Raw genomic sequence first — 25,773 nt, 5'->3', positions numbered from 1 at the left:
TTCCCTGACCTTTCTGCATCTTCCGTATTTGGTGGTCATGGGCTCGAACCCCGGTCTAATCAAGAAGCGTGTGCTACGCACTGCTGCTCCTGCCCACCTAGCTACGGAGGCGCCATTAGGAGTGGAGATTGAACATGCTCTGTTAGGGAAGCAACTTTGTATACATACTAATCGTATCGAAAATAAGTAATGTTCTATATTGAAACTCATTGTGATTCTATCAATATATTTTTAGGAAAATAAACACATATTACTTAATACTTTCTGAATATTTTGCAGACCCTCTGGAACTGGTCTATGGACCCCAGTTTGGGAAACGCTGCTTTACATCAGTTATGCATCACTTAACAATTATCTCAACTTCTCAATTTCAGTTCCAGAGAATTTCTTCAATTTCATTGTATGTAAGCCCAAATCAGATAACTCACCTCCTCAACCAATTTTCAAAGCTCTTTTATTGCTGCTATCTGTTAAAAGTATTAACTACTATTGTAAACCAAGAAAAGAGATAGGCAGTACATGCCGGAAACATCTGAAGACAATTCATACAATAACGGACCACACTGTTTAAAATGACCTTTAAAACATAGCTTTCATATGTACCGCAGGGAGCTCATACATAGAAAACGTAACACTTGTAACACAGTTTATCTTAAAATTTCTTGTGCTTGCTAATTTTGCTGTATGCTCTGTTTAGAATTTATGCCAAAATAATACATCGTATTATTCTTTAACGCACAACAAAAGACTACAAAGTCTAATACTATGTTCATTAATATACTTAAAATATGAATTTAAAAAAAAATAATAATAATTTTTGTTATATCCAACAATTTTTAAATTATGAATCATAGAGAAAATTAATTAACTTCATATAAAATGTACATACCTGAAGTCTCTGCAGGTGCTGAATTTCAATCAGACATCCTGGGTTCAATGTACCTTGCTTTCTTGTACATTTCATAATGGTTTCCACATCATCCTGTATTTAAATTTTAATATTATAACATACATGCATATATAGGAACCTTATTTTTTAAATATAAGCTAACAAAAAGAATTTATATGCTAGATATTTGATTTTCAAAAAAATAAACTGAAAAATTGCACACAATTGCTTTGCGCTAATCTAAACTAAAATTGTAGAAATAATTAAAATATATTTAATATTACGACATTCATTATTCACTTATTATTTACCATTTATGTTAGAGGCAACATTAGAGTGGAATTTGATCAATGATACTTAACTTTTTCATATTTCATGTTTGTTGAATCATGCTAATTAGTGAATTTTTGTGTAAATTTCTCTAAATACAATATGCACATTGAAACTTTGTTTTGTGTTTGTTAGTTAACAAATAATGCTAGTATCAGTACTAAAATAGCAAAATGATTCCAGGAAGCAAAGCTTATTATGTATGATGTGTGACTGACTGAATGAATGAATAAATAAAATGCCACCTAGTTTTCAAATTTATCTATCTCTTTGTCCAGATCTTTAGCTAATACCTTTTTTTACCCTTTCACAAGCCAGTGTTTTAATGAAATATTGAAAATTTTTAAAAATAAAAACACTATACACAGATGCTTTTACATATTAATTCTTATTCTGATTTGAATGTCCATCATTAAATTAAAATTACTGCCAAAATAAATAAATAATAATAATAATAAAAAAAAAAACCTGTAAAGCCGAAAAAAGTCGTAAAAAACCTTGTTACTTTTTTTTTTTTTAAGTCAGTATTATACTCTATGTCTATTTTATGTATCACATTTCATTGACTTCTGGATCTGAATTTCAGAAAATTTTCAGCTTTTGTGAACCAAAATTGGAGGAATGGCTGATAGGCATGTTGTTCTTCCCTGGTTTTCAAACCTTTTTTTTTTTTTTGCATCGCATTTATTAAAACTCTGTTTACCTCAGTTGGAAATACAGATAACAGATGGAAGGAGATTATGGAAAAATTTCAAGAAAATTCATTCACAAATGGACTCTCTAATTGTAGCTCTATATATGTACTTATCAAAGTCCACACAATGCACTCACTAGTAAAAGAGTTAATTCCACATAAGTGCTCCAAGACATTTTGTTACACCTAAACTCAATTATCTTTCCTTAATTTGAATCTATTAAAGCTTCACTGTCTGGATCATCCTAGAAAGAGATAATTTCCTTCCATTTTTAAGTTTGTTCATCTGTTTTATGTCCTGAAATACTTCAACAGATCTCCAAACCAAATTTTAAAACTATGCAGCTTACAGAACTAGATTCCCCTCCTGTATCTACTTGCATCTAGAACTAGTTTTATTGCCCTCCTTTGTTCCCTTTCCTGCAAGTATCTTTCCTTGAATAAGTCCTTTAGACCTATATATATAGTATTCAATACTCTAGTATAAGATGTCTTCATGATAACTGGAAACTGTTCTCCATGATAGTGATTTTGCCACTTGGAGGGATCTGGGTTTGAATCCCATCGATGACTGGATTATTCAATCGGGACTGTAGTCAGCCAATATCAGGTGGAGAGAGTAGGATTTCCCTTGTGAGTTATGTAGTTTTTCATCCTGCAACAACATGCAATCAGTTTGTTATTCAGTCTGTTAAAACCCTACAGATATAATACATGTAGACAATAACGTGGCCTTATATGCTGATGCATTATATAAATGATAAAAACAATTATAAAATTGCAGTGTTCACAATAAAATTGTAGTGTTTTCAATAAAATTCATTTATCAGTTTTTAGATGAAGACTGGAAAGAGTGAAATATATACGAACTGGGCTTCCCAGTCCATTATTACCATACAGAAATATCTGTATGGTAATAATGGACAGTAAGACCTTTAAAGTCGGGTCTTGGACTGACAAATGTGAAATGTTTTCATTTTGCTTGTGTGATAAGTATAACCCCCCATCCCAAAAGTAATAATATGTGGGCAAAGGTCTTATAAGAACTCGGGATAGCAGTTTTTATTTCCTAAATTTCCAATGTAAAAGTTTATATGATAAAACCGTAACCTGAAAAAAAAAAAAAAAAAAAAGAGAGTAAGTAAATGTCGCAAAAAATTAAAGAAAAAAATTTATATGTGGGGCCACAGACTTATTTTTATTATATCTAACTTTTGTAGTTAACCACTCATAAGGCAAAAATGGAAAAATCCCCTCTTCTTATTTTTTTGTGAGACATGTAGACGAGTTATAAAAAAGTCCCATCTTGCCATGAACATATTATACTGCTTGCCTTACACTTCTTGAAATTAACTTCTTAAACTAAAATTCAATAATTTTTCAAATCAACCTTTTCAGTTACTTAAACCACAAACAAGAAAAATTGTGGTATTTATTATTTATAATCAGAATTTATGAGGATTGATCATCATGAGTAATACTTCCTAATTTTTATATCATGCAATTTACAAGACACATGTTAAAATTATAAACCTATCCATTTATTTCTCTAGTTAATAAGAATTAGCAAAATTGCATAGCACAACATAAATAGTAATTATGTCAGGTTATGAAGAACACAGCATAGCCGACCGGGATAGCCAGGTGGGTAAAGCACCTGCCTGGCAATCCAAAGGTTGCGGGTTCGAATCCCACCTCGGGCTTGGATCAAAGTACTGCAAAAATCTTGGGAGGTGCATTATGGCCACAGAAGCCGATGCGCCAACAACCACTAAAAATACACAGCATAATTACAATATGAGATAATATTCAGGCTTCACAGGCCACCATTTGAAATGTCTGTATGGTAATAATGGACAGTAGGACCTATAAAGCCTGGTCTTGGACTGACAAACAGCATGTGAAATGTTTTCATTTTGCTTGTGTGATAAATATAGCTCCCCCACCCCTCCAAAAGAAGTAATAATATGTGGGCAAAGGTCTTATAAGAACTTGGGGATAACAGTTTTTATTTCCTAAATTTCCAATGTAAAAGTTTATATGATCAAAACCATAATCTGGTGACCAGCTGGGATTATATACATTTTTATGAATTTTATAATTTTCTCTTTACACTTTTTTTTTTTTTTGTTACTGTGAGATTGTTCCTTATAATTTTTGAATATGTTTATTTTATTTGTATTACTGTATTTTTAAAACTTGTATCACTAAAGCAGCCAGCAGCCTAATTATCCACTTAGTTCAACAAAATTGCAGGGTTAAAATCATATTTGTGTTTCACCTACAATGAAGTTTTTATGACACAATATAGAGTGAAAACTGTCTGCCATCTCAGAGAGTTCAGATGAATAAACAGCACGTGCATAGCAGGTATGTCCAAAGGCTACCAAACAAAAAAGAGGCTGAAACACATATATAATGTTTCATGGCAGTTACAATATTAAAAAGGCACACAAACTATCAAATATCCATAAAAGTTAACATTCTACTTATATTAAAGCATAAATATTTAAGCATAAGAGCACTTCGCAGAATATCAAAAATTGAAGGTTAAAAATTCACTTCTTAAACTAAGATTTAATAATTTTTCAAATCAACTGTTTCCAGTCACTTAAAACATAAACAAGAAAAACTGTAATATTTATTATTTACAATCACAGAATGTATGAGGATTTATCATAGAATATGATAAATCCTCATACATTCTGTTTTTTTTTATATTATATTATAATATTAATTTTATTTTTAAAATTAAAAAATTTTAATTTTATATTATACAATTTATAAGACACATATGTTAAAATTATATACTTATCCATAATTGAAAAAGAGCATATATTCTTGCTCTGTAAAAGTCTCTCTCTCTCCCTCCCTCTCTCTCTCTTTCCCCCCAATTGCTGTCCAGCAACTGTTGCACAGCATTCTACCATGTATTGTCATATTTGTAATGATGCCCCTACAGCCTTTACTTTAAAGGGATGATAGTTTTATGAGACTGCATCTGTAGTATAAGGCAGATGGAACACCATGATCTATCTAAATGTGGCAATGATCTTAATTATGGTTGGTTGGTTTTTTTTTAAGGAGCATTAGTAACTAAGGCCATATTGCTCCGGGATATGTGGTGGTCATTCCTTGACTTTTCCGCATTCTCCGTATTTGGTGGTGGCGGGCTCGAACCCCGGTCTAATCAAGAAGCGTGTACTATGCACTGCTGGTCCTTCCCACCTGGCTACGGAGGCACCGATCTTAATTATGAGTCCTGTGGCAATTTCATGGCGAAGTCATGTACTTCAAACATTTCTCTTATGGCATGAATTAACTGAATGCAAGTTTTCAAAGTTTGCCTTTTGTCCACTTAATTTGTGTTCTTTGAAAGCAAGAAGCCCATAAGAATCACACTTTCAATCCAAAAAAATTGCGGCCATGACTTTTTCAGCTGGATATGCCCATCCAGAGGCAGATTTAATGGCGGGCGCACACCCTGGGCCCCAACTTCTGAAGGGCCCACGCAAAACCCCAACAAATTAGTTGAACATATTAGTTCAAAACTTTGTGATTATTATTATGCTATTATTAATTATATTATACATATATTATATTCAAATTTTATTGGAAATAAAACATTAATAGTACATAATATTTTTCATTTATCTAAAAAAATGGTTAACATGTATTTTTATTTTCCCTGTCTCCCTCTTTTTTTCAAGGGGCCCAATATTTTCTTCTGCGCCCGGGGCCTCAACCGACCTTAATCCGCTCCTGTGTCCAGCTGAAAAAAGTGCCCTCTTGAATTTCTCTGGTCTTGAAGAACTTAAGTGGTACCAGTCCAGTGACAACTGTTTGAACTTGGGTTCAAAACGACAGCCCTAAATGATGTGACAATATACAGGAAGAAAGTATTATCTTCTAGGTCATAATGGCAAAAAAGAGTGGTAGAGCCTGCTTTCCAAGCCTTGGTCTGTGCATCAGCACTCGTAACAGCCAATACACTTTGAAATAAGCTAAACTGTTTAATAACACCCATCACACTACCCATCCAGATTTATGCAATAGCCACTGCAGATAAGGTCATCAACCTGGCAGATGTCCAGTGTCAATGCAGTAGAGGGATGACTGTTCTGCAGTTTGATTTACAAGTCTGCTCAACCAGTGTTAAACTTTGACATGTTTTGCTTAGTACCAAACTGTAATCACATTCATGGTCATATATACAATTGCAATCATTTGTATATATGACTCGGCCTTTTTAAGCTTTAGCATCTAAGAATTCTAATACCCTCCACTGTTTGAAATATTTTCTAATGCTACTGTGCTGCCATCTATCAGACTGAACAAAACTGATGTTGAATGTTCTGCTACTACACCAATATAACTATCACTTGAACGACCTTACAAGGAAAAAAAGCGTTATTTTCTGACTTATTCTTGTGGATATATTGTAAACAAGATTGTCTGACTTCCTTTTCCAGTGCACTTTATTTTTACATATAAATTTTTGACTTTTCTGTGCTTTTTTTATTTTTTTAACAAAACATCCTAAATTTCCATTAATGATCAAAAAAAATCTTATTAATTAGATTTAAATATTATTCTGATTTTAGGGAGCAGTCACTCCATAACCTAATTCGAAAGTGTAACATAAAATAATTATATATCTTGCTCTTTTATCAATTTACACTTGGAAGTGATTCTTTATTAATAAAATGGTCCTTAACACCAATTAAAAAAAAAAAAAAAAACAAAAATGATTGTTCACTAAAAATTTACAAGCTCTTTTTTTCACAAAATCAGTAATATCAAAATGAAATATTTTAGTTACTCACAATTTTAAATTTGATTTCGAACTGTGAAGAAATCTCAACACATTTTTGGTCTACTGGATGCAGAAATGTATGGATATGCAATCCATTGCAGAACGTCTGTAAATAGGGCCAGCATTCCATAATTACAACAAATCCAGGCAGGCTCTGAACTTCTAATTTGGTCAATGGAGGCAAATCTAAAGAAATAAAAATAACAAATATTTTTAATGATTCCAAACCAAAATACAACAGAAAATTAGAGAATCTCAACTTTAAAATGCATACAAAAGAGGAAGGCAATGCTATACAGCCTCTACTGCAGTCCATAAATTAGAACTCAGATTGTAAACAAAGATTGTAAGAGAGCCTAAGAGAAAAAATTTCAGCATTACAAGACAGTTTTTGTTATAACATGGATAAAGTTGGAATTAGACAAGCAGTCAACATGCTGTTATTCAAGGATTAATAAGAAATTTTCTTGTTTAGTAAATGTGTATATTAAAATTGACACTTCAGGAATATTTCAATTAATGAAATGATTTCCAATTTGTCAAGTAATTACCTATTAGTTTTCAGTTAGAGTGGTGATTTGGCCACAACAAACAAAAAGGCTCTTTTGCTACTTAAACAACCAAAGTTTGTTTCTTTCTCAAACAAAACAAACAAACAAAAAACCCAATTTAAATGCTTTCTATCAGTGAGCAGTAGATATTCCATTAGTATAACGAACATATAATAATTGGTTCTTAAATCAAGAAATTCAAAGAATAATTAAGAGAAAGTAAAATTTCCATAATGATCCTTCCAATAAAATTATAAAGCACAGTAATAGATATGAAATACAATAAGTAACAGTTGTTTTTTGAAAATGTTACAAAGTTAAGTGAACTTTGGTGATTTTTCAAGAAGTCAATGTTTCTTGTTATCAGGGCCTGTTACAATGGCTCCTGGACTGATGTGGAATGAAAACTACTGGAACTCATTCCACCCTACTTAGCCATTCTAACAGGCATGATGAAAAAGAGGAGTTAAGGAGACGCTGCTAGAATGGTTAAGTGTTTCTGTTTAGTGTGCTCAATTAACATGGTAGAATGGTTTGTTTGTTGTAGGCTTTTAGACACATCAGCAACTTAGGCCATATATAATATGCTTCTAAATTGTGGGTTCTATGGTTTACTCTTTAAAAAAACCCAAGTTTCTGGGAGGAAAAACCATGGTACCTTTACCTGGGATCAACTAACTCAGGGTATATTAGTGTTGCTAATATACCCTGAAAATTTACTAAAAATTTACAAGCTCTTTTTCTTTCACAAAATCAGTGATATCAAAATGAAATATTTTAGTTACTCACAATTTTAAATTTGAAGTTAAGGCATGGTACTTCTATAACATGGTTAGAGAATTGTGGAAACCTCGCATAACACGGTATTTTTGAGCTTTTGTGAGGGGGAAAATCTGCTATTATATTAGATGTAATTTTTCTACATTTCCACCTTTTTTTTGTGAATTTTCGCTTTTGGCTCACTAATCGTTATGCAAAAAAAAAAAATTGGGAAATCCCCATGTTAGGTTCTGTGCTATAGAATTTGTGGAAAAATCTAGATTTCAAAGTTTTATTGCTAATGGATAACGCAGAAGGCTATCCAAAAGATTTAAGTCATGCAAACATTGAAGTAATGTTACTACAACATATTACAGCTTATTTAATTAGATCAAGGCATTATATCTACCTTTGAAACTCATTACATCAGAAAATTGTTACAATGGATTTTGGAAAAAAGTGATTCTGAATTGAATTGATAGAAAATTGAAGTGAAGGAGCATGGGAACATTTTTCAATTGTGGACTGTATTGGAAACAGCTTTATCGCTCAAATAAATAAAACTGTCAACATTAAATGCATGTTGGAAAAATGTATGGCCAGTCAGTTCATTCAGGAAATATGGTTGAACCGACAGAAAACAGAATCCGTGCAATAGTAGAACTTGCTAAGTAGGTAAGAGGGAACGTTTTGATGATATGACCACTGAAGCCCTCGTGGGTAGCACAGTTGGTAGAATCACTGTCATTCCTACACTGGGTGGAAAAGACCCAAGTTTGTATTCAGTCCTTCCTAATTCATTTCCTAAGCACTTCCTAATTCATTTCACAAATATACGTGGTCTCAATTCTAATCTTAACGATGTCCATATCCACTTGCAGTCTGCCAAACCCCATGTACTTTTTTTGACAGAATCTCAGTTATCGGTTGATTCAACTACTGCTCATCTCAGATGCCCAAATTATTCGTTGTATGATTCCTTTCGCCTCAAAGGTGGTACTTGTGCATATGTCCATTCTGATATTACCTGTCAGAGACTTGGCAATTTGAAATCTACTCTCTTTGATCTTCTCTGGCTTAAAATCTCTCTACCTCATTGTGTAAAATTCATCTGTTGTCTGTACCGTTCTCCCAACTCCACTAATCACTTGGAGCTTTTTGACTTCCTCCCTTTGCAACTTGACTTTCTCCAGTCCAACTTTCCTAACAGTGAAGTAATTTTCCTTGGTGATTTTAATGTTCACAACTCCAGCTGGCTTCCGTTTTCTAGTCACACCGACCCAGCAGGTCGAGATGCTGAGGCTTTTGCAATTACTAATGACCTTGCACAGATTGTTCATTTACCTACAAGAATACCGGACAATCCTAATCATACAGCCAACACGCTTGATCTTTTTCTCACAAACAACCCTTCTAAGTACACGATCGAAGTGAGAGGTCCTTTAGGCACTTCAGATCACAACTTGGTGATTGTCTCTTCTCCAATTGAGCCTTTATCTCATGGCTATTCCCAACCTCGTGTTGTTTTTCTCCAGTCCAACTTTCCTAACAGTGAAGTAATTTTCCTTGGTGATTTTAATGTTCACAACTCCAGCTGGCTTCCGTTTTCTAGTCACACCGACCCAGCAGGTCGAGATGCTGAGGCTTTTGCAATTACTAATGATCTTGCACAGATTGTTCATTTACCTACAAGAATACCGGACAATCCTAATCATACAGCCAACACGCTTGATCTTTTTCTCACAAACAACCCTTCTAAGTACACGATCGAAGTGAGAGGTCCTTTAGGCACTTCAGATCACAACTTGGTGATTGTCTCTTCTCCAATTGAGCCTTTATCTCATGGCTATTCCCAACCTCGTGTTGTTTGGCATTACAAGAATGCAAAATGGAATGACCTGCGAGATTTCTTTTCTTCTTTTCCTTGGTCGGATTACTGTTTCAAAACTTCTGATGTCAACGCTTACTCAGATCGTGTCAGTGAAATTATTCTTTCAGGAATGGAATCCTTTATCCCACACTCCACTTTAAAATCTTGTACTTTATCTAAACCTTGGTTTTCCAATAAATGTGCTAAGGCTGTTCAAGAGAAGAATGTTGCATATCGCAATTAGTTTGTTTCTAATTCTTCAGTTTAATTTTCTGCCTACACCAAAGCTCGCAACAATTGTAAAGCAGTTATTAATCAGTCCAAACTAAAGTTTGAACAGGCTAAGAGTAGAAAACTTGCTTCTTGTCCTAATGGTAGCTGACCATTCTTGTCCTAATGGTAGCTGACCATTCTGGTCCCTTGCCAAAGCTATTGGCCGCAACTTTTGCCCACCTCTGTTCAAACCAGATGGTTCTGTTGTCATTTCAGCCAAGGATAAAGATGACCTGCTAGCATCTCATTTTTCTTCCAACTCATATATTAATGATCTTGGTAAAACACCTCCCACCATTCCCAACATGCTCCATTCAATATCTCCTGTGGTCTTCGTCAAAAGGATGTCAGAAGGATTTTGACGAATCTTGATGCTAAGAAAGCTCCAGGTCCCGATGGTATTTCTTCACTTGTTCTCAAAACCTGTGCTCCTGAACTTACTCCTGTTCTTTGCCGCATTTTTTCACTATCTTATTCAAAAGGTGTTTTTCCTTCTGCTTGGAAATTTTCTCATATCCAGTCAGTTTCTAAAAAGGGTGACAAATCCCTCCCATCCAATTATCGTCCCATTGCAATTACTTCTACTCTTTCTAAAGTAATGGAGAAATCAATTAACCGCCAACTCTTAAACTACCTAGAAACCTTCCGTCTGATCAACGATTGCCAGTATGGATTCCGTCAGTGTCGATCCACTGGTGATGTTCTGGCTTATGTTACCCATTTATGGACTAATTCAATGGAAAGGTTCGGTGAAACACAACTAGTTGCTCTTGCCATCTCAAAGGCTTTCGATCGTGTTTGGCATAAAGGTCTTCTAAACAACCTTCCATCTTATGGTTTGCCAACTGTTTTTAGTAATTGGTTATCCAGTTTTCTCTCTGATCGCTCGCTGAGGGTGATGGCAGATGGCTCTGTCTTTTAACTTCTCCACTAATGCCGGTGTCCCCCAAGGTTCAGTTCTTTCCCCCACTCTTTTCCTCTTGTATATTAATGACCTTCTTCCATTGACTGGAAATCCTACCCATAGTTTTGCCGATGATAGCACATTGCATTCCACTTTCCATTTTGAGAAACCCTGCCCTGTTCAATCAGCTTCAACTTCTCAAAAATCTGCTACCATTTCCTTCAATGCTGATCTTCAGGTAATTCTCCAGTGGGGCAAAGACAACTTACTTGATTTCAATCCTTCTAAAACTCAGTCTTGTCTTATATTTCACAAAAAGGATTCTTCTGCTCCTATGCTTATCTTTAGTGACACTCCGATTTCTAGGCAAAATGATAGATCTCTTTTGGGGATTACTCTGACTTCTAATCTCTCTTGGCACAAGCACATTACAAATATTGCTTCCAGTACATCTAAAAAACTTGGTTTTCTTTTTCGCTCTCGGCGTTACTTTTCTTCCAAACAGCTGCTCACTCTGTACAAATCGCAAATCTGCCCTGCCATGGAATATTGTTCCCATATCTGGGGTGGGTTAATTAATGATTCATCTCTAACAGAGTCTCTCCCCTCGCTGTCTTATAGACGTACTGTTTCTTCTGCATGCCTCTTCTACAGATACTTCCATGGGCACTGTTCTTCTGAATTGGTTCTATAATTCCCGCTCTCTCTTTCAAAACAGTCCGAACACGTGCCGTCACAAGCCAACATCCATTTACTGTCCAACTTCAAACTCACAGGACCAACTTTTCATCTTCCTCGTTTATTCATTCAACTGCTGTTTTCTGGAACAACCTTCCTTCATACGTATTTCCTGAAAATTACAGTCTACAGAAGTTCAAGTCCAATGTCAACAAATATCTTCTTTCGTCTTCTCAACGTCCAACCCAAGCACAGTACTAAGTACTATAGGTTCTAATGTCTCTCGTGTTTGGGGTTTACATAAAAAAAAACACAAAAAGTCAATAACAGGAGGAATTTTTATGGTTCTTTTTCATAACGTGGCTAAGTTAGTCAGTCTCAGGCAAGGGTAGCATGGTTTTTTCATCCAAAAAAATAGAAAATTGACCTCAGAACACATGCAATTTGAACACAGAAAGCAACATAGCCTTAGTCACCAATGCTCCAAAAAAAAAAAAAAAAAAAAAAAAAAACAACAATATGCAGAAAGATGAGTATTCTGTATGAAAAGCAAAAATTAAGTTTATCTTTCCTTTTTCCTTTTTTTTCCTCCACTTACAGCATTGGAAAAGTAGTAAAAATATAAAGTACCTAAATATTCATTAGGGACAATTAGCTCTCAGATTGAACAAGAATAAGTTATATGCCATATAAGGCGTTTAAAGTTGGGGATGCTTCTGAAATAAATTACTATTAACTATTCTAAAATTAATTAATTGTTCTTAATTTTGAAATTTTAATTTAAAAATTCTGAATTAAGAACAGGTAATTATTACCTTATGAACAAATTTCATAAGGTAATGATTTCATTAGATCATTTACCCAAAGTGAGTATTTTCCTACATAATTTACATGATTTTTTTTTTGGTTCTGCTCTTATTTCTTTAGAATCTTTAAGATGTCATCTTATTTGTTAATTTGCAAGTAATGTTAGATCCAGAAGGACTTAGGGGCCTCTTAAAAATATGCACTGGAACTTCTTCTCAGTTCTGATTATAACTCAAAAATACAGGACTTCTGACTTAATGGTATACACCAACTTTCTGTTTGTACATAAAGTAAGAAATGAAGCATAAAATATTAAGAATTTTCACTTACCAGTTAACTCTTTATATATTGCATCTAATCCTTCACTTCCTTCTCTGTTTGGATAAATAGGATCAGCTAAACTGAGAGGTTTTGACAAGTTGCCTGCTACCCAAGGACATTGGTAATTACCAATTATCTGATCCATTTCAAAATCTATCAAAACACAAATAATTATACATCCAACAACAATGAAATTCTGATATAATCTTCTGTATAATAAGCAAAAAGAGGTAAAAAAAAAAAAAAAAAAAAAAAAACTGTGAGACTGGAGTTGCCAAAATTTCAATTTTTCAAATGATAAAATCATTGTCTAATCAAGTATGAATTATCAAATAAAGTTTATGTTACTTAAAATAAAGTATTAAACTATTAAATAAAATAATCTTATATACTCAACAAATTTTTTCTTTTCTTTTTCAAAATGGAAATTACTGCAACGTACTGTTGCAACTGAGAAGGAAAGGATACGAATTGGCAATTCATTATAACTGAAATGGAAAAATTTGAGACTGTATGATTTGTGAGCAGAGTGGGCTTTCTGTAGTGCATATAACATTCAACATAAATTTGGTTGTATTACTTTTGCTTAAATGAAACAGATTTTTTGTTTTTGACCCACAGAGCTAACTCTAGAGACATCAATATATTCTTTAAGTACTGCATGTATCTTATGGTCAGTTTGCCTGTTTTACTGAAAGCACAAGTTTCTGAGAATAAAACCATACAACCTCTGACAGTGCAATTTACTGAGCCATGATGTGAAACCTTACAGAAATTGTCTGTCTTGACAGGAGTAAAATCAAACCATGTGAAAAGTGTTTATTCACATGGTCTGGAAGGATAACAATTGTAACCTTTGTGCTACATGCAAGGGTACCATAATACAGATGCCATTTTGTCCTTTATTTGTAGTTTTATCACAGGGGACTCAATAATGATATCTAGCAAATGGTGAGCTAATCACAAAAGAAAAATAAATAATAAATAATATATATATATATATATATATATATATATATATATATATATATATATGTACATATATATATATCGTAAATAAATTTATATCTACCAGTTAGAAATTCAATAATGATATCTAGCAAATGGTGAGCTAATCACAAAAGAAAAATAAATAATAAATAAAAAATATATATATATATATATATGTACATATATATATATATCGTAAATAAATTTATATCTACCAGTTAGAAATTCATTCTAATGCAGCAGTCTGCAAACCCATATTGAAAATTATTGATAAAGTATATAAATGAAGGACTTATGCATGGGTATGAAAGGCATATCAAAATACGAATCGAGGTAATAAAGTTCCTAGACTGGTGCCTCCACAACTTTCCTAACAGTGAGGTAATTTTTCTTGGTGATTTTAATGTTCACAACTCCAGTTGGCTTCCATTTTCTAGTCACACAGATCCAGCTGGTCGAGATGCTTAATTTTTTCCAATTACTAATGACGTCGCACAGATTGTTTGTATTCTGGTAGATAAATGAACAATCTTAGGATTTGCCAACTGTTTTTTGTAATTGTGTATAAAATTTTTTCTCCGACCACTCACTACAGGTGATTGCAGATCGTTTCTATCTATAACTTCTCCACTAATGCTGGCATTGCCCAAGATTCAGTTCCTTCTCCCACTCTTTTCCTCTTGTATATTAATGACCTTCCACTGACCAGAAATCATATCCATAGTTTTGCTGATGATAGCACATTGCATTCCACCTTCCAATTGGAGAAACCTTGCTCTGCACAAACTGCTTCAGCTTCTCTAATATCCACTAATTCCTTAAATGCTGACCTCCAGATAATTCTCCAGTGGAGCAAAGTTAACTTAGTTGATTTCAACCCTTCTAAAACGCAGTCCTATCTTATAGCTTGCAAAAAAGGATTCTTCTGCTCCTATGCTTATCTTCAATGACCTTTATTTACAAGCAAGATCTCTCTATTGGGGGTTACTCTGACTTCTTATCTCTTGGCATTTTCTTACAAAAAGTTGTTCACTCTGTACAAATTACAAATCCATCCTACCATGGAATATTGTTTCTACATCTGGGACAGTGCCCCCAAAACCTCTCTCAGGCTTCTAGATTCCATTCAAAAGATGGCAGTTAGGCTAATTAATGACAATCTCTAACAAAGTCTCTCCACTCTCTTTCTCACAGATGTCCTATTTCTGCTGCATGCCTTTTCTATAGATACTTTCATAGGCACTGTTCTTCTGAATTGGATTATATAATTCAGACTCTCTCTTTCAAAGCAGTCCAAACATGTGCCATAACCAGTCATCATCCTTTTACTGTCCAATTCAAACTCAAAGTAACAACTTTTCTTCTTTCTCATTTATTCATTCAACTTCTGTTTTCTGGAACAATCTTCCTTCATATGTATTTCCTGAAAATTACAATCTACAGAAATTCAAGTCTAATGTCAAGAAGTATATTCTTTCATCGTTTCAACCTTCAGCCCATGCACGATACAAAGTGCCATAGGTTCTAATACCTCATGTCTGAGGTTTCAATATAAAAAAAAAAAAAAAAATCTCATTAACATACTGTTATAATAATAATAAAAATGTAGCATTATCCTTTTTGAATGGCAGCCAACATGTTCGATAAACAGTCATCCATGACAATATAGTGTGTTTATCACTTGTTTATTTGTTGAGATCTGAATTTGGATCCTGTTGGAGATCTAAGGAATTCTTAAAGATCTCATCAGCTGGGGACTGTATATAGTCAATCTCAGAAAAAAAGATACATAAGGAGCAGGGGTTCTTTTCTGTGAGTTATTCTGGGGTTTTTTGGCCAAATGCAAATCGCCATGTGAACATACACATTTGTAAAGATATAGTATGCATGATAGTGTGTACTACTGGTTCATATGAATTTGGCACATTATTACCAGAATAGTTAATGCTATAAAACCCCAAGAACAAGAATCAATGAATGGCAGGAATTAATAAAGGTTACATCACACTATGAACACATGTATACAGTGTAGCCATGCTACCAATAACAATATAGCATATCCTGTAGGTCAAGTCCATGAACAGGGTAGCTGACGTCAGGTAATAGACTGCTATGTCTCATAAAAAACAAATTGCATTAGCTTGTAATTTGGCTGCTAAACAACACAGTAAGTAGAGTATATTCAGAGAGCTGGAGTCACTAGTCTAGTGCCAAAATAGTAATACAGTTACATGTCAGTATAGCTAATTTGTGTGGGCAAAAAAAATATATTTGTTATAATGAAATTTCATTACATTGAAATGCAGTAAAAAAAAAAAAAAAGTCACAACAATAAGTTACATATTACAAAATAATTTTAAAAAAACTTACTTATTAAATGCAATTTTATAATTTTTTAATGAAAAATTCAAAAAATTGTGTCTGTGTTTCATGCTTGTTATTGTCAACAAAATGTAACTTTTATTAATTCAACATGAGGAAGAAGAAGAAGAAGAAGAAGAAGAAGAAGAAAAAAAAAAAAAAACACCCTTATAAATATGAAATTAAATCTCTTCCATTTTCAAATTTATAAAACCATAATAAGCACAAATGTTAGATAATATGACACAAATGTACTTTATATAAAACTGCATAATTTTCTCATTGGCACCTCACCTACCAGCACATTTCAATAAATATGTAACTTTATGTAAACAACCTGTCACTTCCAAAATTACTCAAGTAAGAGTTTGGGGAAGGTAATCAGATTAAAAGACACTATTCTTGAACAGGCAATTAACAGTTAGTAAATCACTGGCACTGCTAGATGCTAAAGGCTAATGATAAAAAAAAGTATGCCATATTGCTTTAAGGATTTTCTTTTTATGAATTTCATTATAATAATTATTATTAGCAGTATGAATTTTTGTGCTATTAAATTAATATTTTTTGTTAGAATGATAGTTGTTAAAACATTTGAAGTGATTTTAAATCTGCTTTTTTTTTAATTGAAATTGGGCAACTCGGACAAATTCAAATCAAATAAATTTGCCTTTTTTTTATTATTATTATTATTTTTTAATTACAGGTACATTGTACCTGTAATTCCTATCACTTGATACCATCCATCCAGAGCAGGTAAAGAATGAAAATATGATTAAAAATGTCCAATTTTTTGCATTTTTACTTTTCAGGAAAAATTCACGATTTTCTATTTTCTCGATTAGGTAGTAAACACATCAAAATTCTGTCCTCACCAACCAAAATATCAAAAATAAATTTAATGATGACAAAAAATTTGATATTCTAATAAAATATACTATATCAAAATGTATATTCAAAATTCAAAACCATTAAAATAACAATTGAAATTCTATTTATAATTAAAAAAAAAAAAACCAACCATTATGCACATAGTTAAAATATAATATGCACTAAAATTTCTAATGCATAAATCAGGAGTTATTAAATAATCTATATTTAATTATTGTAATTTGTGAATTTTAATGTATATTTTATTTATACATTGAAAGTTTTTAGTTGATATATCATTTTGATGTAGACAGTATATTTTATTAAATCATTAAATTTTGTTATCCTGCAAGATATTTACACAATTTGGTCAATGAATGACAGGACTTTAATGTATTAAAGTTAATATTTACTTAACATATAATAATAAAGTATACTTAAAGAAAATATGAATTTAAGTAATAATTACAAAAAAATTAATAATTTACTATGGAATTTAATTCTCACCACGCTGAACTTGATGCAATATGCTCCAAATGCTCTCCTTCCTTGAAATATATTTCTTTAAATATTTAACAAAAAAGCCATTTAATTCTCCATCTGCTTCATATGAAGAGCCCAGAAATGACCTACAAATAAAACAGAATATTTTGTGAATGCTGGGGTGGCAAGTTTATTAAACAGACAGAATTAGCAGATTGTACAGCTATTAAAGTTTTCTATTTTAATCTGAAGTTCACAAGTTTCAAATAACAAACTGAATGACAACTCCTACCAATACTGCTGCTGGGGAAGTAGTAATATGTGTCAAAAAATGTGTCTCTATTTAGGTTACTGCAGTAGGTAAACATTAGTGTATGAGTGGTGCATTCATTTCCTCAGGATCTTGACATGTGTCCACAGAAATGCCCACCAGAGCAGGTGTCAGTGGGTGCTGCTTTTAATCAATGAGGAGCAGAAATGCCTGCAAGTGTAACTATCCCTGAAGCATCTAATGTAATACAATAAAAATGAATCCTTGCATATTTTGGCTGGCAATAAAATGTGGTGTCACCACTTGGAGCTATTTTGAACTAGAGTCAAAAAGATCTGGTAAGGAGTACCACTGGTAAGGAGTAGAAAGAGCCACATTTGCTTTACATTAGCCTTTCTCTCAGCCTATTTCCAGTTTACTCTTAATATTTGCCTGCATCTGGTGGAAATGATTAAGCATTAGCACTTTTAGGGAATAGTAATGCCAGTATGCTGCTGATACTAATGCCAAGTCCCTACTCTCATTCAGCTCCACCACTGATGCAAGGTACCCTTCTTGAGGATTTTCTGGCCTCTCATGATCTCATAATTCTTAATGCTCCCAATCAGCCTTCTACCTTTTGTGCCTACAATATTCAAGTCAATTGAATATTGATGTTACTGCCAAAAGAATTTCCAACTGAAGATTCACGAGTTTCTTTCTACTATTGACCGCAGAGTCATTACTTTCGACATCTCTAACACGCTGCAGGTATTAGACCCCCCACCAGTGTAATAATTCAATCAGATATGCAAAACAATTATATGAACTGGGACACCTTCGATGATGCTTTCAGATCCCTCTTGCAACAGCACCCCTTGGAGGACCTGGAGGGGTTGCTTGCAACTAATCTAGCTAACTTGGTAATCAACACAATCACATCTGCCTGTAACAAGTCAATGGTGAAATGCAAGAAACTCCCCAAAATCCCTTGAAGATGTCATAATTCCGATCATAACTGAAAATTGCAAGACACCGCTTTCAGAGAGCTCATAGCAGGGGCTGCCCTCACTAAGTTGAACTTCTCTCTCTGACCTATACAAAACTCTCAGAAGACAGCATGTATAGGCTATCTAGCACCAGAAACAATCTGCCTGGCAGAATCTTGCCCACACAGAAAGTAACAATGATCCCTGGGGCCTCATCCATAAAATTATCTGACAATCCATCTACACCAGATATTTTCTCCATAACTATGCATGGCACCATGGAAACCACCATCTGATTAGACAATGCATAAAATTCTTGACCAGTTGATCATTGAGGACCATCCCAATCTGAACAGAGGAAAACAAACCATGATTGATGAGAACCACCACTCTCCTTCACCATCATTGAAGTTGCAGAGGCCCTTGCTGAGATCAAGAATGGCAAAGCCCATGGTCTTGACCTTAAGGGTAAAGTGGTCAAGCATGTCTGATTAGTTGCTCCTACTCAGAGAGCTTTTTAAAATCTGCCTCTGTGAGGGTTATTTCACTGTGGATGCCGATGCCCTGCTTCAACTATGCACAAAGAGAAAAGATTCCAAATCTAAATATATCCTGCCATCTTCATATATTTTAAGGCAGCATTTGATTTGGTCTGGTGGCCTAGTGTCATCAGAGAGGTCAGACAGGCAGGGTGTTCTGAAATTTACAAGTACAGCAACAGCTACTTCATCAACAGGAGGGTTACTAACAAGGCCTTTTATCACCAAATCACCAGATCAATGTCCAGAAGCTGTCACCTGAGTTCCATCTTGGGCACGGCCGTGTGACACATGGTGTCGAATGAGTGGCTCTACAACTTCAACCTGACCACCATGAATGCAGACAATCCTGTTCTCCTTGTTGAGGGTCTCACCTAGTCTTAGGATTGCCAGGTTTCTATGACTGGATTAAAGGGCATGCCAGATTTCTATGACTGGATTAAAGGACTCAAAAATAATTAATGCTACCACTCTTCAACTCTCACTCCCCCCACCTCCCACCCCAAAAAAGGAAAATTGAATGATTTTTTAGGTAATAATTAAACATTTTGTTTAATTTTTTTAGATTTTGGTTTAAAGATACAGTTTTCATATTGACTATATATATTTGCAAATTTTAGTTTAATTTAGAATTTAAAATATTAAGATTGATATTTATATAAGGATAATGAACAATATGGATGATATAAAAAGCATGAATTGATCCAAATATTTTAATGCAAGTTTAGTGTATTAATTGACATCAAGCTAAAGTAATATCAGATATTTCTAGCTATTAAACCAACGTACTGGTTTAATAGCTAGAAATCATTCACATTGAACATATTTTGTACTACTTTGAGAAGCATTAAGAACTTGGGTAATTTTCAATTTTCTCAGAAAAATCTAAACAGTTATCTTTAAAATTGAAGTAGATCATTAGTTTGTTTTTTATGAGTGTAACCAAACATCTATTTTGCCTAACCCTCCACTTCGAGTTCATTATGCTAAAAATCCTTTCTGAATTTGCCAAGTCCCCAGCACTGAAAAAAAAAAAAAAAAAAAAAACCCATATGAAATGACCTTTAAAATATTTGAAAGCTTAAAATCAACACTTTTTAAAATTAAATGCCACTGACTCGAAGTACTCGAACAAGTTTTAAATTTTTCAGAGGGTGACATCTCATAATTTGTTTTCAGTACTGAAACCTCATCAAATAAATCATTCATATCCAACTTTAGTTATTCTATTAATTTAAAATATTCTGCTACTTCAACAAATGAATCATAGTTAGGGCAATTGGCGCCTCCGTAGCCAGGTGGGCAGGAGCAGCACACGCTTCTTGATTAGACCGGGGTTTGAGCCCATGACCACCAAATACGGAGGATGCGGAAAGGTCAGGGAATGACCACCGCATATCCCCGGAGCAATATGGCCTTAGTTGCTAATGCTCCTAAAAACCAAATCATTATTAGGGCAACCATTTTTAAAGTTTAATTTGCTGAGTTTCAAAAAAAGGGGTATTTTCATTAAAATTAAATTGCTTTCCTAAATATTTCAATGCAGCATTATAAGATGCTTTGAAGTAATTTATTACTGTGCTTTTTTAACTACAGGGTCTAATTTTTGAAAATGATGAACTCTATACCCAAAACATTCTTGATCAAGACAATTCTTCAGGGAATTTTTTAGATTATTCATTATAGAAAAAATGTCAATGGCACACATTTCATTCTTTTCAAGCTCTTTTATTGCTTTGCAAATTATTTTGATTGCATGCATTGAGAAAAGAAAATATAATTCTATGATTATAGGGACCTCAATTTGAATTTTCATTAATCTCGAGGATTTTAAAAAGCTTTTGGAACAATCTTTTGATTTGCATACAAAATAAAGGCTCAAAGATTCCATGAAAGCAAAATTCGTTCTATATATGGTTGTAAAAAAAAGCCATCTTGTTGGTACGTGCCCTAAAATTTCCTTAAACTGTTTTGGCAAACTCATGAAATTCTTTAAGGTTATCCCTTCTTTTAGTTGAAACAGAAAAATGACCATATATTTTCTATAATTATCTAAATTACCTGAAAGCATATTTAGCTAAATTATGAATAATGTGAGCATGGCAGTCTCCGTCACCACCAAATACGGAGGATGCGGAAAGGTCAGGGAATGACCACCGCATATCCCGGGAGCAATATGGCCTTAGTTGCTAATGCTCCTAAAAACCAAAACAACAACAACAGCATGGCAGTCTGCTTTAATTACGTCTTCATTTAATTTCTTAATATTTTGGAATAAGGATTTATTACTCTCAAAATTAAAATTTACATTTTCTACACTGAAACTAGATACCCTTTGCCAATCCAAACCTAAATTACTAATTGAATTTTTAAGGCACTCAAACATTCCATCTGCACTTTCATCAGCATTTTCAAAAAAAATCAACTAAATAGTTTTTAGGACCATATTCTTTGTTGAAGTACTTAATTGACAAAGGAAACATTTTCATATTCTTTCTATTAGAAGCATCAATCTGTAAACAAAAAAATAATGGTAGATCATGATGTTTTAAATCATCCAAAACAATTTGCAACGTTTTTTACCTAAAATATTACAAACAATGGCAGCAGATTTAGTTCTTCCACACGATATTTTTGATGAAATTTTTGAATCATTGTAAAGTTTAGAGTTCAATTTCATGCTACAATCTAATGAGTTATAAGAATCGTGATGCTTAATTGAATGATAAACACGAGTTATTCCAGCTGCAGTAACTAAATCCTCTTCTTTCATATTCTTTTTCACAAGAAACCTATCAAGAAGGTTTGAAGAATTTGCTGATTTTTGAGCTGATTTATGAGCTTGTGAGTCTTTATGCTGAATAACTGCTAAGATGCCCATATAACCAACTTTAAATACATTTCTGCATAGGAGACATATTGCCTCATTAGGATCATTTGTTGAAGCTAGCCATTCATATTCTTGCTCCCAAATTTTGTTATAAGAACAAAGCCTCTTCTTTTTTGGGGGGAAATTCAATATTTGATGGCTAAAAAATAAAATATGTTTTCAAAATATGTTTGTATATAACATGAAATATGTAGGTACCTATAACTGTATAAATGAAATAGATAAATGTTTATTTTTTAAAGTTATAGGAAAAACAGTTGAAACAAAGCCATTGAACTCCATATTATAAAAAGTGATTTTTCTGATACCTATGATTTTATTAATTATCTACCAGTCGCACGATTTTAGTGAAAATTAGATCATGACCACACAGGTGCAACTTTTTATGCTTTGTCAAAAAAATATAATTTCATCGAGAAGTATGAAGTTAAGTGTGTGGTGTTCGTGGAACTACATATATGAGCCGGAGAGCTAGAATAGGTTAAAATTATCTCTTTATGATTCATTTCTCAGTGGCAGATTTTGCATTTGAGGTTTTTTTTTTAACATATCCCCTGTTAAAACAATTTTTTGTCAATTTGGGGGCCTTGCGCAAGTCGGGTGCAAAGTGTATGCCTCCTACACCTGTGCAGAAACCCACCACTGTCATTATGAAGCACAGGTATTGAAAAATGAAAATAAAGGACAAATTGCATTCTTTCTCGTTTCAATAAAGGACGTCTGGAAACCCTCCTAGGCCACTGAATGCTGTTTTTGAATGGCTAAGACCCATGAACTTGCCTTTTCCTCAACCAAAATGCTGCTGATTAAAGGCACCCTCCTATCTGCAGGGTAACCATTATCTGATTTCAAGGCACATTTCTCTTAAGATGCACACAACTGTAAAATACCTCAGTCCTTGATCATGAATGGTCCTTCATGCCGCATCTTGATTGCATCAAGGACAAAGTTAACAGATACATGGATACATTTGCTTATGTTCATGGAATATACATAAGCAAATAAGTAGAGAACAAATAACAAGGCAAAGAACAAAAAACTACATACCAAGTGTTTGTTCCAATACTGAGCAGTTGTTAATTTCATGTGCCATAATTTTTACAGCACTCATTTAGTGTCTACTTAAGATGACTGCTACATGCATCACAGCATATCGCTTGGATGCCATTTGGCACAAACATACATCAGTATTAGTAAACATGTCAATACCTTCCACAAAAAATAAATGACTTCTGTAAATGACTTAAGGACATGCACAAACAACAGATTTAACTACCCAAGACCAAACTTTTTTGCTACCATTATAACTTCTCATACAGCTTTTCAGCTGCATGTGTCAGTGTCGATCCACTGGTGATATTCTGGCTTATGTTACCCATTTAGGGACTAATTCAATGGAAGGGTTCGGTGAAACACATGTAGTTGCTCTTGACATCTCAAAGACTTTCAATCGTGTTTGGCATAAAGGTCTTCTAAACAAGCTTCCATCTTATGGTTTGCCAACTGTTTTTAGTAATTGGTTATCCAGTTTTCTCTCTGATTGCTCACTCAGAGTGATGGTAGATGGCTCTCTGTCTTCTAACTTCTCCACTAATACCGGTGTCCCCCAAGGTTCAGTTCTTTCCTCCACTCTTTTCCTCTTGTATATTAATGACCTTCTTCCATTGACTGGAAATCCTATCCATAGTTTTGCTGATGATAGCACATTGCATTCCACTTTCCATTTTGAGAAACCTTGCCCTGCTCAATCAGCTTCAACGTCTCGAAAATCTGCTATCAATTCCTTAAATGCCGATCTTCAGGTAATTCTCCAGTGGGGCAAAGACAACCTAGTTGATTTCAACCCTTATAAAACTCAGTCTTGTCTTATATCTCACAAAAAAGGATTCTTCTGCTCCTATGCTTATCTTTAGTGACACTCCGATTTCTAGGCAAAATGATAGATCTCTTTTGGGGATTACTCTGACTTCTAATCTCTCTTGGCACAAGCACATTACAAATATTGCTTCCTCTGCATCTAAAAAACTTGGTTTTCTTTTTCGCTCTCGGCGTTACTTTTCTTCCAAACAGCTGCTCACTCTGTATAAATCACAAATCCGCCCTACCATGGAATACTGTTCCCACATCTGGGGTGGTACCCCCCAAAACCTCTCTCAGGCTTCTAGATTCCATTCAGAAGAGAAACAGCTGCTCACTCTGTATAAATCACAAATCCGCCCTGCCATGGAATACTGTTCCCACATCTGGGGTGGTACCCCCCAAAACCTCTCTCAGGCTTCTAGATTCCATTCAGAAGAGGGCAGTTAGGTTAATTAATGATTCACCTCTAACAGAGTCTCTCCACTTGCTGTCTCATACAGCAGACTTACTGTTTCTGCTGTATGCCTCTTCTACAGATATTTCCATGGGCACTGTTCTTCTGAATTGGCTTCTATAATTCCCGCTCTCTCTTTCAAAACAATTCGAACACGTGCCGCCACCAGCCAACATCCATTTGCTGTTCAACTTCAAACTCACAGAACCAACTTTTCATCTTCTTCGTTTATTCATTCAACTGCCGTTTTCTGGAACAACCTTCCTTCATACGTATTTCCTGAAAATTACAGTCTACAGAACAGTACAGTAGAAGTTCAAGTCCAACGTCAACAAATATCTTCTTTCGTCTTCTCAACCTCCAACCCAAGTACAGTACTAAGTACTATAGGTTCTAATACCTCTCGTGTTTGGGGTTTACATAAAAAAAAAAAAAAAAAAAAGTAGAGGAAAACTGGCAGCTGAAGTTCATCTAAATGGTTTCCCACTCCACACTAACAATATGGAAGAGGACTAATGAGTGACCTTGGCCAATCTGTCATTTTTCTCTCTGCCATAGTTATAATTGTATCAAAAACAGAACTTGCTAATTTTTATTATGTTTGAGAAACTGATTGAATTTCTCCGCAGTACATTATTACAATAAAAATTTCATTTAGTTTGACAAAGAACTGCACATACCTTGTTATAATTATACTTTAATATATTTTTTTTTATCCTCCCATGAATAGGTATTTTTTCTCTGAAGCACATTCATTGACATTACAGTACATGACAACATCTGCTGCAACTTTGTTTACATTTAACAAACCTAAAACATTAATTACTAGTATTATCCTTTATTCATTATAAATGTAAATAAGTTCAGTTGTTAGTGCTTAATATTCAGTGAAATGAACTTCTCTGAAATCGCTCGAACACTATGCATCTCTCTCTAAAATCTCAAAAATTTCAAAATCTGGCACCTCACAATCCCAGATGGTGCCAGATTTTAAGAGAGTGGGTCTGTGAGGCTGTCACAGACATTCTCTCAGATATATCAAGCTGTGCTTTCTACATGGAAGTCTAAAACGCTGATGGAACTGATATTTGGGTGGCACTCAAGTCAAGTGGACTCAATTTTGGCAAAGTCTGGTTGGTCTATAACAGCCAAATCCTCTGCCTGCACCTTCACAGCGGTGGGACTGTTAGTAACC

The 25,773-nt window shown here is 34.0% G+C and overlaps 1 protein-coding gene across 2 annotated transcripts in view; it reads right to left on the bottom strand.

The window, feature by feature from the left end:
• Positions 1 to 25,773, bottom strand: part of LOC150091601 (mucosa-associated lymphoid tissue lymphoma translocation protein 1-like) — a 143,114-nt gene that overhangs the window by 19,724 nt on the left and 97,617 nt on the right. For both annotated transcript variants that reach the window (XM_090384838.1, XM_090384845.1), the window contains exons 12-15: positions 17,621 to 17,742; positions 12,902 to 13,045; positions 6,740 to 6,915; positions 890 to 982 (exon numbers count right to left, since the gene is read on the bottom strand). In XM_090384838.1, the coding sequence (XP_090240964.1) occupies positions 890 to 982; positions 6,740 to 6,915; positions 12,902 to 13,045; positions 17,621 to 17,742 (535 nt within the window). The remainder of the gene's footprint in view (positions 1 to 889; positions 983 to 6,739; positions 6,916 to 12,901; positions 13,046 to 17,620; positions 17,743 to 25,773) is intronic.

This window comes from Mastigoproctus giganteus, chromosome 1 (assembly GCF_048544385.1).
Source record: "Mastigoproctus giganteus isolate SK-2022 chromosome 1, ASM4854438v1, whole genome shotgun sequence".
NCBI lineage: Eukaryota > Metazoa > Arthropoda > Arachnida > Uropygi > Thelyphonidae > Mastigoproctus > Mastigoproctus giganteus.
The sequence above is the reverse complement of the archived record's forward strand: the minus strand, read 5'-3'. Positions and strand labels throughout refer to the sequence as shown.